At 39.2% G+C, this 16,005-nt stretch overlaps 1 protein-coding gene across 1 annotated transcript in view; it reads left to right on the top strand.

Moving 5' to 3' along the window:
• Positions 1–15,121, top strand: part of NOX3 (NADPH oxidase 3) — a 41,423-nt gene extending 26,302 nt beyond the window's left edge. Inside the window, exons 10-13 of the mRNA XM_086877342.1 lie at positions 99–261; positions 7,369–7,515; positions 10,713–10,837; positions 13,048–15,121. Coding sequence (XP_086733468.1) covers positions 99–261; positions 7,369–7,515; positions 10,713–10,837; positions 13,048–13,174 — 562 coding nt within the window. The 3' untranslated portion in view covers positions 13,175–15,121. The remainder of the gene's footprint in view (positions 1–98; positions 262–7,368; positions 7,516–10,712; positions 10,838–13,047) is intronic.
• The last annotated feature ends 884 nt before the right edge of the window (positions 15,122–16,005 follow it).

Raw genomic sequence — 16,005 nt, 5'->3', positions numbered from 1 at the left:
ACAGAAATTCAGTTTTGACAATGTGTAGCCCAACAAATGTTAACCTTTCTGTCACTTTATGTGTTGTTGCCTCTTGACTAAATGTCTTGTTGCTGTAGACTGGCTGTGGACGGACCATATGGATCTGCAACCACAGACATCTTCCACTACCCAGTCAGCGTGTGCATTGCGGCAGGAATCGGAGTCACACCATTTGCCTCTATTTTAAAATCCATTTGGTACAAGTGCTGCAATCCTGACACAGTACTGGCACTGCAGAAGGTAGGTGGGAAAGTTTATTGCTTCATTAAAAAGTTCTACAAGTGAGCCTGTTTAGCCAGGGGAGAGAGGCAATTCAAAGCTAGTGGCTCACTTGAGTGTTTTAATTTGCTCTGAGGAACAGCCACTCCCTTTCCAGATGCCTTAGGAACTGCTGTGGGGTGAAGTCTCCTGAACTCACTGTCATTCCCTGAGTAAGAAGGTAGCCCCAGCTGCAGTGTTTTTAGTAAAAGCTGAAGGATCAAAATTTCAATAGTAACTGGAGATAACTGTGGAATGTCTTCCATAGCTGGACACATAATTAGAGAGCTACAAGGGAAACTTTTGCTCCTTCTTACCAAAAAATAAGTCCTGCAATGTCATCTCAATCAGAAGTGGAGGGCAGCACTTGCTCTTTGTCCAGGTACAAGTTTCATGAGGGTCCTTCAGCAGCATGTCCTGCTCCAGAAGGCTGCATTCAGCAACCATTTGCTGTTTTTCTCACATTGCAAATTCAGGATATTAACCAGCACAGAAGGAGTATAAAAGGCATTTAATCTCTGGATGAGATGCATATACTGAGATGCATTTATCAAGATACATATTACTCCCTCAAACCACTTTAATTATTTTGTTGAAAAAATATGGTCAGATCTATAAGGTAAAGGTGGCACCAATACTCTTAATTTTCTAACCTGTTATACACCTTCTGCTTATGGCATGTGAGGCAGCACTGGGGAGGATAGCTGAAGAAGAGATAATAGGTGAAGTGGGTGAGACAGTAGCACAGAAAAAAATCAGCACTAAACATTCTCCTCCATATCCATCATGGTAAGCTTCTTTTAGGCCATTTTCCAGTGTAAAAGCTGAATCAGGAACTGTTCCACGTTTCACATTTAAGGACAAACATTGAAATTGTATTGGAGGGGACAGATCTCTGAAAGGGTCAATATATATGGAGCTGATTGCAGGACCAAGGGTTGATCTTTTTAAATGAAAGAGTGTTAAAACTGGCATCTTAATGACGAGCTGCCACTGAAAAAGCATCTGGGATTTTAGAAACTGAGGAGTTGAGGACAGGTTCAAATTGCCAGGGGGGATCTTTGAGGCATAAAAAGCACTGAAAAGGGAGGGAAATAAAAATGGAAATACATGTTATTTGAGGAAAAAAGTGTATTTGCAAACACTACGATTGTGCAAGGATATACAATCTTTTCACAGTAAGGAGAGTTACGCGTATGGCATACAAATTTTATATATGAAGGTTATGTATATCCTACATGTATACAAGTGAAAGTATTGTTATTGTCATTGGTGCTATCTTAAGGGGAAAAGAACAGAATTTAACTATGCATCAATAGTATACTTGAGGGTGCTCATTCATAGGGAGAATTAAGGAGAATTTCTGGTAAGTGTGCCTGCAAAGATAAATGCATCATGCATTCTGCCATGGTTTTCTGCTCTACAGTTCAGTTTTTCTGAATTCATGTGAAATACAAAATTATCAAGATTTCTACTTGTCTTTTCCTTATATCTTGGCTTCCTTATTGGTGCAGTGGGAATAGTGATGTTTATTTTTCACAGGTGTTATGAGGCTAAATTTCATCAGTGCTTGTAAAATATTTTGAAAGTGTGGATGAAAGGTCATGGGGAAGTTCACAGCATTACTTAAAAAAATTTAGCAGTCATCTCAGTGAGAGCGATTAATCTCAGGGTAGTTCCATTTTTTATTTTTTTTCCATTGGTTAAAAGCTTCCACTTGTGGTATAATTACAAATAATTTAATCTTCCTCAAAATATTCAGCACTCTCTTTCTGCCATGATGAGTACCATAGAAATGTCTATTAAGGAAATAAATAAGAGGTTTTTCTTTTTTTTAACAACTTCATTTTGATTTGAGTACAGCTATCATTACAGTTATTGAACTAATATTTCTTAGTGTTGCCCACATATGGTTGAGATATAAATACTCATAGTTTCCATAATGTCTGCAGCTGTATAATTTAAAAAACCCAACAAATCAAAAGTAGTACACATTTATCTAATTGATTTTTCACAATTAAATAGCCTTAAACCCTCATTTCCCCATCATTTTTCGCATGTACTGTAGTCATGGCTGAAAGTTTATACTGGCTTTAGTTATGCATAATAAGATTGGGTTTTAGTGGTCTCATTTTTCAGATCAATTGTTACTGAAATTGATAAAATTTTACTGATCCAACAGATTCTATTATTAGCAAACATCTACTTTCTCTTCCCTACAAAAGACATAAGAAAGGTCCTACTGAGTACTACCAAATATCCATCTAGCCCCATATCCTGTCATCAATGGTGGCTCTTCATGAACACCTAGAGAAAAGTACACAGACCAGAAAAATCAGGTGGTGATTGGTTTTTACAGGACGCTTTCTCACCATTGAGAGACTCGTAGCTCGGTAACACCTTGATACAAGAGTTGTACTCCTTTCTTTAATATCTCTGTGGCTTTTTCTTCCATGAGGTAGTCTAATAGCTTTTTGAATCCACGTAGACAGCCATAGTGTCTTGTGGCAGTAAGTTCAGCTACATACTTAGAGGAAAACACAGTCAGCCTCTTCCATTTGCTTTGAGACCGACTTCCCCACCTGAGGTAAATCTCTGCCCCAGTCCCCAGACCTTCGGCAAAAAAATCTTGTCTTGAGGACCTAAAAACCTGGGCTCTTGCTTCTATCAAATGTAACCATCCTTCTGATCTTTTTTGATAACAGTTTAAGCTTTTTGCTTCAAATTTAGGAATATGATTTTGAACCTTGTTATGCATTTATAGGAAAGGCTGTTTTCTGCCGCCCTAACTCAAGGTCAGTGGCTCCTGTAGGCTGCCAAACCCTCACCTCCTGCATACCCCAGGCTGCAGGCACTGCTGTGCCTTGCCTGGAGTGTTCCCCCGGAGTGGCTCCCTGAATTAATTATTCAGAGGAAGACCTTGGATTATTTTATTTTTTTTTAATGTACTACAGCCCACAGGTAATGTAGTCTACTCAAGAGCAGGAAGGACTGGATGCTTGCAGGGAGGTGCCCACCTGCAGGTGTAAGAGGTTTTTGCAGGGATATTCATGCCTAAGAAGGAGAAGCAAGAGTCAGGGATGTAGGGTGTTCTCCTTGGACACCCCTTTAACGAAAAGCTGGCTTTGCCCAGAGCTGCAGCTCCAACTCTGCCTTCAGAAACAGATGGATGCTCATTAACAGATAATTATTAATGACTTTCCTCATGATGGAAGCTGATTTACAAAGAATGTTCTTTCACCTTACTGGAAAGAGGTAAGACAGCTCTTGCTCTTGTCCGTTGTATAAAATTCAGGATGTGGGAAACTGAAGGATAAGTATCCATGAATTGCAAGGCAGCAGAGCATTACAGAAATAAGCAACTATTCAAACCCCTGCTTTGATCTGATTAATAACAATACTGCATCTAACTCAATTTACAAAAAGAGCAGTTGGAAAATTTAAGACAGTTTACTTGGGCAAGCCATCAAGCTGATGAATGCAATTGATGGCAGTAGGGTGGGTGGAGACTAATGAAACATAAATCTAAGCCAGATTTTTAAGGGTCTTAAATAATTGCAGTCAGTTAATAGTATGAGGCTTACAAGAAAAAAACAGGATTCACAATAATCTTTAATTATAGAAATGCACTAGAGCTACTTTATTCTACTGTTTTAATCAGGATTAATTTTTTGGTGCATTTATTGTATTTTAATTATATATGAAATGTGTTGTGCAATGCTATGGGCAGCCAGTGTAAAGAAAGGAAGACTTCTTTGTAAACACCATTTATTTTATCATATTAGACTAGAAGTCCTCTTTGATCTAAAGGAAACTAATTCTTTTTACCCACAGGCCATCTTCTTCACTATCTCATTTCTTTCTGAGATTATAATCACAGCCAAAAATACTTCTAATAATGACAGTCTTTCTTCATCACCGGATGTTTGCCACCTCTAACATGAAAATCAGGGGCAATGCAATGGGTGCCAGGGGATGAGCTTAAGGAATTTTTGCAGCTTCAGAAAGCAGCATCCTTTCCTTAGAGGACTGGGCCAGATGTGGCTTGATCCAACCAGTTGGACTGGCTGTTACTGTGACTGCCAGGCCTGCAAACAGCTAAAAGCATTCCTTCAAGATCCATAGTCTGATGTTCTGGAATCCAGTTCCCGAATTCAAAGACTGTATTGTCTCAATTCATTGGCTAGCTTTTCTTCCTCCTTCCCTGAATGTGCTTATCTCCCACATGCCCACATGCTCCCAGTTGCTACCCCATGAACAATTCTTTATTCGTTTAGAAATACATATCTCCTCTCCACACACATGCACTAAATATACATTTCCATAAAATGAACTGCTGAAAAAACTTGAGAAATAAGATGATCAAGTAAAGTCTGGGGGAAGAAATTTCTCACTACAAATCAACAGCTAGGGTGTGATACAGACTGACAGCACTCAGTGGGCTGATTTTCGAGGTTCTGAGTATATAGAACAAGTGAGGACTTTAGGACTCAGACACCAGAAAGCTACATAAAGGTTAAGGCTATAAATCTTCCCAAGTTTTGGTAATTTAAAATACTGCTGTTGTTGGCCACAAATATGAAATTCTGTAAAGTCAGTGGGCTTGCTTTTTCCTCATAACCCATGCCAGTGTAAATCAGCAGCAACCCCCCACCATACAGCAATGAGGTCATATTTAAGGCAAAATATTGAAACAGAAGGGGAAAAAGCAAACAGCCAAGATGGTTAGTACTAAAGTTCCACAGACAGTCTTATTCCTGGGTTGTAAAAATACCCTACTTAACCCTGAATGCCTTATCTCTGTTTCTGGGATCATACATCATTTATATTTCTTACATAAACCACAGATGGTCCCTTACAGTACATTCAGATCTAGGAAACATCTCAAATTACTGTTAGTGTCTTTCACCAAATCTCCACTGAAGCATGGTATTACCACATTTTTCTCCCACCACCTTACCAGAAGTCTGACAACCTAGTATATGAAATCTTCGGGAAATCTCTTTACAGCTTTCTGGTTTTTTTCTCTTTTTTTTTCATTTCAGAAGTGTCCAATACACATTTCTATCTCCCTGATCCTGTAGAAAAAGGCTACAATTTCCAAAACATTGGAGTCACCACAATGATTGCCTTGGGGACATACTTCCAGATCACCTTTGATATTGCAGTACAATAAAAGACAGAGGGGCTGGTGAGCAGAAAAGGAGATGGGTTGGAGGAAGCTAGGGGATTTCGCAACAAAATAAAAATCACAGTCACAATGAAATAAGTTCCAGTCATCCAGTTTTTATAAGCTTATACATTGTCCTTCCTGATGTTCTTTTCACATCTGAAACTGTGTATTTTTACACTTCCTCCACATTTGTGAATTTCTTCTTTGGATAAATTATGAATTACAGCCTTCAAGGGCCCATTTGAGGTTTGGCACCATCTGGTCAAAATAATGGTAGAGTGTGTGGCAACAGCTACAGAATTTGACTGACAAGAATTGCAATCAGATTTATCTTGTAATTGTGCTTCAGACTGCTATCAGGGTAGTGCCTGGGCAGACAGCCTGGGAATTTCAGACATTCATGCCCTCATCATTCCTGGGTAGTACAGGAACTCACAGCTGAGTAGTCTCCACATCTGTATTGGCATCATACAAGGCACTGAGATGGAACCAGCAGGATGGACTGGCCCCAGTCCTCTACACAGCACAGCATTGCTGGAGGACATTTCCAACTGGGAAATCATGATGGTGTTAAAGACTCCCTAAGGTAGTTCCTGATGGGCCTAGGAGTGACTGAGTTCCAGTGCATTGATAAGATCCTGACACGGGATATCCATCTGTCCTGAGGCAGCTCCTGTTGCAAACTTTATTAGCTTGTACACAGACATGGTAACTGCAAATGGTCATCAGAAACCGTTCCTACAGAAGAGGTCATATAGGACAGCCTTCTCGAAACAGCTAATTAGTTAGAAGATGCAGTTAAGACAACAGATGACAAGAGATCATGCACATGCAGCAGAGGTCACAATGATCCCTGGGCCAGCTGGCTGTAAAAACTGCACAGAAAAAGGTTCTTGCAGGCTCCCATTGCTCCAGCAGAAGATCCCAGAGGAAGGGCTCTTGAAATAGAAACTCATCATCTTATGGACAATGACTAACCATCTTGTCTGAAAGATTTTTTTCCTATGCAAGCATCACCTTATGCCAGGATATTAATAAATTAGCTTCTTTCTTTTAAATAAAAAAACCAAACAACAAACTCTGCTGTGTTTTTGATTTGTTGCAGTAAAGTAGGAAAAATAAGCCATAGGAATGATTAAAGGATGCCTCTTAGTGACAGATCCCAGGAACATTTGGTCTGCCATAGACACAATTATAGGATGACTTGATCCCACCCTCTAATGTCTATCTGTGGAACGAAACAGGCTCTCCAATCCAACAGACAACAAACAAAAAAAAGTTGTAAAGTGAAACTAGTTAAATGCCAATTTTTGATAGAGAGGAGGGTTTCAAACAGTAGAAAACGAGTCATGGGATAGCAGTTAATTTTGCCCCTTTGGCAATTGTAAATTTAGTTTCAGGTTACTCTAGGAACTAGATGCTCCCATTTAAATATTAAATACATTTTTAAAAAAGGAATAGGGACTATTTCTCACCTGTTTTATACAGGGCACATGACTTGAAGTACATAAGTACCTATTGGCAACATCAAGAGCTAGCCTTATGGCATAAGGTCTTGACAAAAAAGGAATTTCTTGCTTTGACCCTGAATAAAATTGAAATTAAACAAATCAAAAATTTCAAATAATCATCAAATTATTTGCAAGAAGTGAAGGGCTAGGTATTACAAGTCAAAGCAGTGATTCACTGGCAGGGATATATGGGAAGCTTGTTCATTGCCTACTTTCACTAGCACATTAATATATTTACTCTTTGTTTAAGACAAAAATCAAAATTTTAAATTGTCAAAATTATGTTTAATTATGTTTACCATGGATTTTGAGTGGAGAATGGTTATGGTTAATGAGTTGAGCCAGTAATTAGGAAGTTTTATTGAAAGTTTGCTTTTTGTTAAATCTCTTTACTTTATTTGACAGGTTTATTTTTACTGGATTTGTCGAGACCCATCAGCATTTGAGTGGTTTGCTGATCTTCTGTTCCATTTGGAAACAAAAATGGCTGAAAAATGGAAAAATGATTTTCTAAGCTATCATATATTTCTTACTGGCTGGGATGAAAGTCAGGTAATAATGAAACTGTTTCAAGTTAGAGTTAATGTACCTTGCTTTTCCAGTATGGTAACATATGGAACAGGAACAGCTGAATAAATGATGGGTGAAGTGGAGAGACAAAGAACTGTAAATATGAAGACACTAAGGTGTCTGTTTACATCTCACATTTAGGAAAATAGGGATGGAGAAATCCAGCCAGTGATTCCTCCAGTCCTGTATCTTGTCTTGGGCAAATATGATTACCAGGTGTCTCAGAGCAACGTGCACAGAGCTTTCAGGAGCTTGTCAAGGGATATTTTGCCTGTGTCTTAGGAACAGTATTTCATTAGATTCTGTCATTTTTGTGCTGAAATGTGGAGGGCTGTCTAAAAAGTGTAGGTTTCATTTACTCTTATTATTGACTATAACTTCTGTTGCTCACATTCATGTATATATATATATCCGGTGCATTTTTGAAAAGTACTGCACTTGGAACATTTTGGCAACCAACTCTATGGTCTAATTCATGTTGTTTGAAAAGGCATTTTCTCTGACTGACTTTAAATTTGCCTTCTCATAATTTCATTGGATCATACCACCTCAGGCACTTAATTCTTAGACTGGGTCAATATTTTTCAACTCTTTAGTCTTTACCTAAACACAAATGTGTTGATTTTCCCTCTCTCTCTCTCTCTCTCTCTCTCTCTCTCTTCCCTTTTTAATGGATCGCTCAGATCATGCAGTGATAAGTTAGGCACCTGCCAGAAAAACTCTAACAGGGAAGTCTTCGCTCTACTGTTTTATTTCCTGCTGTCTCTGTTGAATGAAGGACTGCCTAGCAGAGATGAAAAAAATACAGATTTCATAGAGCTTTTCCTTTTCTGCCTCTGCTGATACAAAACCCCCATTGTTTCTTTCTGCTTTCCTTAGAGTTTCTGTCAAGTAATGAGGTATGTGCATAAAGCTGTATTCAGAAAAATCTACTCCCATTGTGAAGTATATGGCAGTTATAGAAACTACTGCTCTGTATTAGCAGTATCACAGGGTATTACCTAAAACCTGCTGTTAAAGAAGCTATTGGGGAACCTAAAAAACCTAAAAAAACCACAAAGTTGCCCTCATCTTTCAACTATCATCTTACTTCCCTCTTGGGCAAACATCAGGCCAGAAGTTAGGTAGGGTGACAGCTGTTCTCGCTGGGGTTCTTCACTCATGTACCCTTCACTTTTCTGAAGGGACTTCTTCCTCTCTTCCATAATCTCTCTCGATTCCTGTCAGGGAATGTTCTTCAGTTGTTATTTCTTCCACTCTGACCTGGGCACTGTGCTCAGTAACAACACCTTCATTTACACATAAAGCTCCCTAATCTTGCAGGACTTACTTATCTTTAGTAAATTCCTGTTCATCAATCATCAAAATTTGAGCTTCAGCACCAGTAGTATTTGAATGATATTTTACTTCTCCCCCAGCAAAAAACCAAAACAACATTCTCTGTGTTCTCTCCCTGTCTCACCATATAGCTGGCCAGTAGTCAAGTGAAGTTGAACCCGAGGAGCACGGGCATTTTAAATCTTCTAGTACACCCTCCTTTACTGAGACGTGTCTGCTCCTCAGACATGCTTGTTCAATGCTTTGAGCTCTTTGCAGACTCCATGTTGGCAACAGATGGTCAAGCAGATAGAGCACATGCTCTGCCTCTGCTTGGACAAGCTCCCTGAAATACCCCTGAGACTCCTACGCAACCTTAACACTGTGAGCTATTGCAAAGGCTCACATCAAAAATCCTGGCAAACTTCCACTTAATGAGAACAGCCCATCTTCTGAATGGGACAATTTTGCTGCAAACAATCCAAAAATTCTGCAGTTTTCTACCCCTCACTCTTACCAAACGATTAAAGTTCTTTCATAGACTATTCCAAATCCTTCATGACAGTGACTCAAACTAACAAGAAGAAGCTTTTAGAAACAGGACCTCTTGTGAAAACTTTGTTTGACTAGAATAAATGTGCTGGTAAAGAACAAGGAAGACTCATTAGAAGAAGAAATAGATATTATTCCTAGGAAGTTAATCTAAATTTCAGCAACTACTTCTGCAAAAGATGATAATGGTTCATGCTAGGGCCTGGACTAAATTCAAAGTCCATTTTTAAACTTACTTTCCTCTGTTAATTTCTTGATAGTGACAGCAATGATGATAGTCCACAGTGGAAACAAGTATATTACTCCTACACAAGAGCAGCACAATTAGGAGCGACAGTGGTTTCTGTTTTTAAATGCACCTGGGAAGTACTCAGATAGTATGGTATTGGGTGTAGTACAGGAGCTGAAGGACAGTAAATGCCCATGAAAACCAGGATTTTTTTCCTGGCACTTGGGAGCTGAGAAACTCACTTGGTTCACCTGAGGTGATCCACTTTCTGCACCTGCCTCTACTTGAGGAGAAAAGCCTCTGAGAAAACAGTGAGGGTTTTAGAGTCACAGAATAGTTAGGGGAAGAGACCTCTGGAGATCCTCCAGGCCAACCTCCCTTGACAAGGCAGGGTCACCTAGAGCAGGTTACACAGGGACTTGCCCAAGTGTCCAGAAAGAGGCTCCACAACATCCTTGGGCAGCCTCTTCCAGTGCTCTGCTGCCCTCAGTGTAAAGAAATTCTTCCTCATGTTGAGATGAAACTTCTTGAGTTTTAGTTTACGGCCATTGCTCTTCATCCTGCCACTGGACACCATGAAAATAGTCTGGCAGCATACTCCTGACAGATGTCTTTGAGATATTTACATGCACTAATGAGATCCCCTCTCAGTCTTCTCAAGACTAAACAGGCCCAGCTCCCACAGTCTCCTCTCACAAGAGAGATGCTCCAGACCTGTCATCATCTTTGTGGTCCTCTGCTGGACCCCTGTTTTCACCCCTGCTGAGCTGGTATATCCACTGTGTTTTCCATCAGCACCAGAATGCTCTGTGCTTGGCTCTTAGGTACTTTTGGAAATGTTTTTTGCAATTCTAGTGAACTCTCAAATACTCATCTCCTTCCCTCTCCCTCTCCCTCTCCCTCTCCCTCTCCCTCTCCCTCTCCCTCTCCCTCTCCCTCTCCCTCTCCTCTCATTTGATAATTACACAGTTTTGCTTCTCTCATTCCATCTTTCCCAGCAAAGAAACATAATTGTTTTTGTCTCTTACTTGGAATATATATTTTTGACTCTATAATTGTTATCTTGTAAATTTGCCTTTAGGCTACTCACATAGCCCTACATTTTGATGACAAGATGGATATAATTACTGGTTTGAGACAGAAAACCTGTTATGGAAGGCCAAACTGGGACAATGAATTCAAGCAACTAGCTGAAAACCATCCTAGGTAAGGCAGGCTGGTTTCTAACCTTGTTAAGTAACTCTTCTCTCAGCATGAACAGTGGGAGGAGGGGAGAGAAAACCTTTCTAAATGACCCTTTTAAAATAATTTCTTCTCTTTTGCTGTGTGGAAAGAAGATTTATGCTTAATGAAGATTTTAATGAAGAAATCTCGGAAAGAGAATGCCAATAAAATCTAATTTTTGGACAAGAAAATCTAATATTTAGAAGTATTTCAATATCCTGGCCTTTGTCCAGATATAATTGAAACACACAATCCAATTACTGTTCTGCACAAAGGACAAAGTAGCATTAATTTCCCTTGAAGATGGTTATTAAAGAGATAAACTGTGATTTTTTTTCTTATGATGTCAAGGATATGTTTGTTCCCCTAACATATTTGGCCGCTCTTGCAAGACTATGCTGTTCTGTTATTAGTTCATCTCTGCTGGCAAAGACAGTTCATTTGAACTTGGTGGATTTGCTAGTGGTCTGAGAAAAGCTTCTTTGTTCCTGAAAGCCTTTGAAGCAAGAATGTGAAATATTTTGTGTACAGCAGTTGAAAATTCCAGAATCTTTGAGACTTTGTGATTTCCAAACATTTACCTGCTAATGCAAAATAAAGGCTTGCACTTGGGAGACAGAGATATGAAAAGAAAAAGGAGAAAACTTTTTTTAAAAGATGAAAAAGACCCAAGAAAAAGCTGAAAGGGAGGAGATCAAAGAGAGTACAGTAAGCTACAAGAATACCATAAAATTGCAAAAATAACAGTAATAGAGAATTCACTTGATGGAGGTCAAAATAAATACAATCAGGAAATATGAAAGATTAAGAGCATGAAAAGGCCAAGAATACAAAATATGACTTTTGAAAGACCTTTCATAGCGATTCTGCTACATAAACAGAGCTTTTAAAGTTATAGTTGAAACATTACTTTTTGTTAGTTACTTTTGCGACTGTAAGTACAGATAAGATAAAAATGTTTTTCTGCTGCTCTAGGGGAATATGGGCATTAGCTTTCTATACTGGATCTTGAGGTAGTTCCATAGAAATCCGGTCCTAAACTGATGGAAAATCTCCAATTTTTTTTTTATAAACCTAGATGCCCATGCTTATCCTCAATGTTAAACTTTTTAAAGAAAAACTGGCATGAAATAAGGATTCCTTATGAGAAAATAATACCCTGTTCTTTCTTGTTCTGATTTATAGAAGACTCAAGAGTCAAACAGAGGAGTTTCTCCTGTGAGAATCAGCTTTTAGGATCTGACTAAATTTTGGGTCTCTGTGTCTGGGTTGACAGAGCTCTCCCTGCAATAGTGTCTTTTAGCAGATTAGCAGGAATACACCACTTCAGGTTAAACCAGGTGCACTTGAGCTGTACAGACACAACTCCTGGGGGCCATGGCTTGGGAACCAAACCAAAATCATATCTACAGCCCCTTCTTTACAGGAGCAAACCTTTTTAAACTCATGCTATCACTTGTCACTTCCTCTGCATTTCTGCAGATTGAGCTTTCCCCAGCAGCACGGCACACATGTGAATCTGTGTCTGCATGTATATTTTAAAGCAATATGAGTAGCGTACATGGAGGCAAACCCTTTAGGCAGTTTCTAGCAGGCAACCAGGCTATCAGCTCCCTACATGCTCATATACATATGAACACAATTGTTTGTTATATTCGTCATGTTCTTATTTTATAAGTACCTATTTACAACTGCTGTTATTAAATCAGACATTTTAAAATTGTCCGTAGGCAGAAAAGTGTTAGACTGGGGGTGGGGGGGTAGGGGGAGAGAGGAGAAGAAAACTCAGAAGTAACTGAGAATTTAGTTTATTTTTTTTTTTGGTAAAAATTAACTCAGGTGGAGAAAAAGCACTTTAAATTTTCAGCACAAGCTATATGTTTTCCTCTCTGAAAAAGCTGTGAAGATCAAAACCAAAGAGTTACCATTTAAAATATTTTGTAACCTCTCATACAGCAATCTAATAAATAATGTAATTACATAATAAACATGAAAGTATTAAAATTATTAAACTATCATATAGCAACACAAATTATACAGTACATAACACAAAGCATACAGTAACACAAGATTTTTCAAATGTATTCCTCAAAAAGAGATCTGAAAAGATGCAAAGCTGGAGGCAGCAATAAAGTACAGTGTATCCATTTCCCCTGCAACTCTCATGCTTTTTGTTGTTATTGTGATTGCAGCAACAGCATTGGTGTATTCTTCTGTGGACCCAAGGCTCTCTCTAAGATCCTGCAGAAGACATGCAACTCATATTCATCAGTTGATCCAAGAGGAGTTCAGTTTCACTATAACAAAGAAAGTTTCTAGACTGTACTTCTTAACTGTATAAGAGATATTACCAGATTGTGTATTTTTTCCCTCCACCTCATATCCTCTGCATCAGGCCAGATATTAAGAGGTATAAATTAAAATAGGTGTATTGACTTCAGTAGAAAAATGCCTTCCCATGCCAGCTAAAGATCTGGACCCTTTCCTTTGCCTTTTCATTGCTTAGTTAATGATGCTGTAAATATCTCTACACCTGTGTGAAAACATACACAAACCATAACCTTTGAAGAAAAAGGCACGAGTAAAATGGACATTTAGAGCTGTACTTTGATGTTTTGTATGATTGCAGGCAATACATTCCTGCTGTTTAAATCATGCCCATGAAAGCATTTCCTTCCTGGTTTTCTGATTTTACACTCCCACTGCACACACATCCACATCCACATTACCTTTTGTTCCACAGCAATACTATTTCTATACACTCTGTCAAATTCCAAAGGAGCAAATTTGTTTTGCCCTACCAAGCTATGCACCATTTAAACCTGACGTTTCCATGGGAATGGTGTCTGTGTGTCCCATGGACTAATATGTACTTAGGTTTAATAGGCTAAGGGAACTCCAGAAATTTTTGCACTCAGCAAATGGATCTCATGAGACATGCAACTGCAACTGTGGAAAAAAGCTTCATGACAGAGTCATTGAGGTGGGAAGGCACTACTGGCTTCTACTCCAAACCTCTTGCTCAGAGCTGATTGTGTGAAGAGGAGCAACATCAGCATTCTTTCATTTCTCAGGAACCCTCCTTTAACTATTCAAAAATATAGAATAGCAAATTCCCTCAGCACTTGTGGATGCATCCCATCAGTTTCCATGGACTCGTTTAAAATATACCTAAACCTGATCTTTCTTCACTGAAGGTATGCATGATTTTTTTCAGATCTTCCCACTTGCCTGAGAAGCCAGGGATCTCCAAGTGTCAGCCTTATGTGTAAAGACTGAGGCAGAACAGGAATTGAGTACCTCTACCTTTCTCCATTGCCTTGGATGCCAAGCTTCCCACCCCATTCAGCAGCAAATCAACATTTTCCTAGCTTTCCTTTTGCTACTGATGCATGCACGGCAGCTCTTCTTGCCCATCACTTCCCTCACCAGATTTAACTCCCAATGGGCTTTGGCTTTCCTGACCCCATCCCTGCACACTCACTGTCCCTATATTCCCTGCATCATCTGTCCTTGCATCCACCTCTTGTAGCCTCCTTTTGTGCTTCAATTCTGTCAGGAGAATTTGTTCAACCACAGCAAGAGGGATCATATTTGAGCCTAGGGCAGGTGATTCTTAAAAATCCTCCAGTTCCCCTGGACCCCTCTTCTCTCTAGGACCACGCTGCATGGGAAACTTCCAGGCATTGAATTCCTCCTGTGTCCTCTCCATGCCTTGTGTATTAGCATACATGCAGTTCAGAAAGGCATCCAGTCATGTGAGTTTTCCTAAAGAGGTGTTAGAACTTTCCCCACCCTGCTTTTCTGCACATTCTAGTTTGTGTGGATACCTTGGAGTAGGCCCCCTTCTGCCCTGTTTTTTTGATTGTGACATCTCTCCTGTTCACATCATCCTGTACACTTCATTTGTTGCTACAGTCCACCACCTCCTCATTTGATTGTTGGTCATCCACTCCTCACCATCACACAACATTTCCATAAGCTACAAAAGGGAGAAAAAAATAATTCCCTCTATCCCAGCACAGAGAGTAAAAACACCCCATATTTGAGTTGGACTGAGGTGTAACAGTTTTCTAGGATCACATAATGGATTTATCCAGCCACATGATAAAAATGAGAGATAGGAAACATCCTGTGTATGTCAGCATTTGAATGACAAACAGATGACAACACTATATATGTATCCTCACTCACAGACAAAAAATGCTCACTAGAGGGGACATAACTGTATAGACAAAATAAACAGAACAATAAAAAATTATGACAGAGAAGACTCCAATGTTATTTTATACATCTTCTACTAGGGGATATGGTATGTGTGAACTGAAATTGTTCCACAATATACAGCTGTATTATTGTTAAGTTTAGGGCAGCACATCTTTGTTCTAAAATAGTTGAAGTTTTTTTTTAAATGCCTGCCTATGTGAAATGATTAATGCAGAGCATACTGTGTTAGCAGTAGAGTGAGGAGAGAATTAGAGCCTCTGCCAGTTCACCTAGAGGCATTTATCTTTTATTTTTTCCCCTGGTGCCCATGCTGAGCCTCAGGGTAAGCTGACACATTTTCTAATATAAATTAAGCTTCTTTTTTTTATGTGTGTTGAAAATCTTGAAGGAAATGAGAAATGTGTGTAGGCACCAATACCAGCTGCCATTGCATGAAAGAAAGAGGTGACAATTTCCTGCAGATTCTGAATGATTGTCTTAATGGGGTTGGATCGGAGGTAACAAGCACAAAGATATTGTGCTGCCAGAAAAACAGGATCTGTTCTCCCCCCAGCCTCATGCAACAAGATGTAACATTTAGCTTCTGGCTCAACATGGCATCTCTTCACTGCTTTGATTTATTCCCACTTTTGCAAATCACTGTGGTATGCTACAGGAGATGCATTTAGAGCCCTTGTTATAGTTCATTGAGTAGCACTGCTGTTATCACCACCAGAGGAGAATTTCTCTTGCATCAAGACTGAGTGACCTAGAATAAAGGAAAAATAATAATAATAAAAAAAAAAAGTGGGGAGGTTTGTTGGACGAGGATGAAACTGCATTTAGGCTGAATGAAAATCCCTTTATTACAAACACAATTTGAATCAAAAAGGGAACTAGGAAAATTTGGCTTCCTGCCTTGTTTGGAATAACACTGAGCACAC

The sequence above is a fragment of the Cyanistes caeruleus genome, chromosome 2, assembly GCF_971803275.1.
Source record: "Cyanistes caeruleus chromosome 2, bCyaCae1.hap1.1, whole genome shotgun sequence".
Taxonomy (NCBI): Eukaryota; Metazoa; Chordata; class Aves; order Passeriformes; family Paridae; genus Cyanistes; species Cyanistes caeruleus.
The sequence above is the reverse complement of the archived record's forward strand: the minus strand, read 5'-3'. Positions and strand labels throughout refer to the sequence as shown.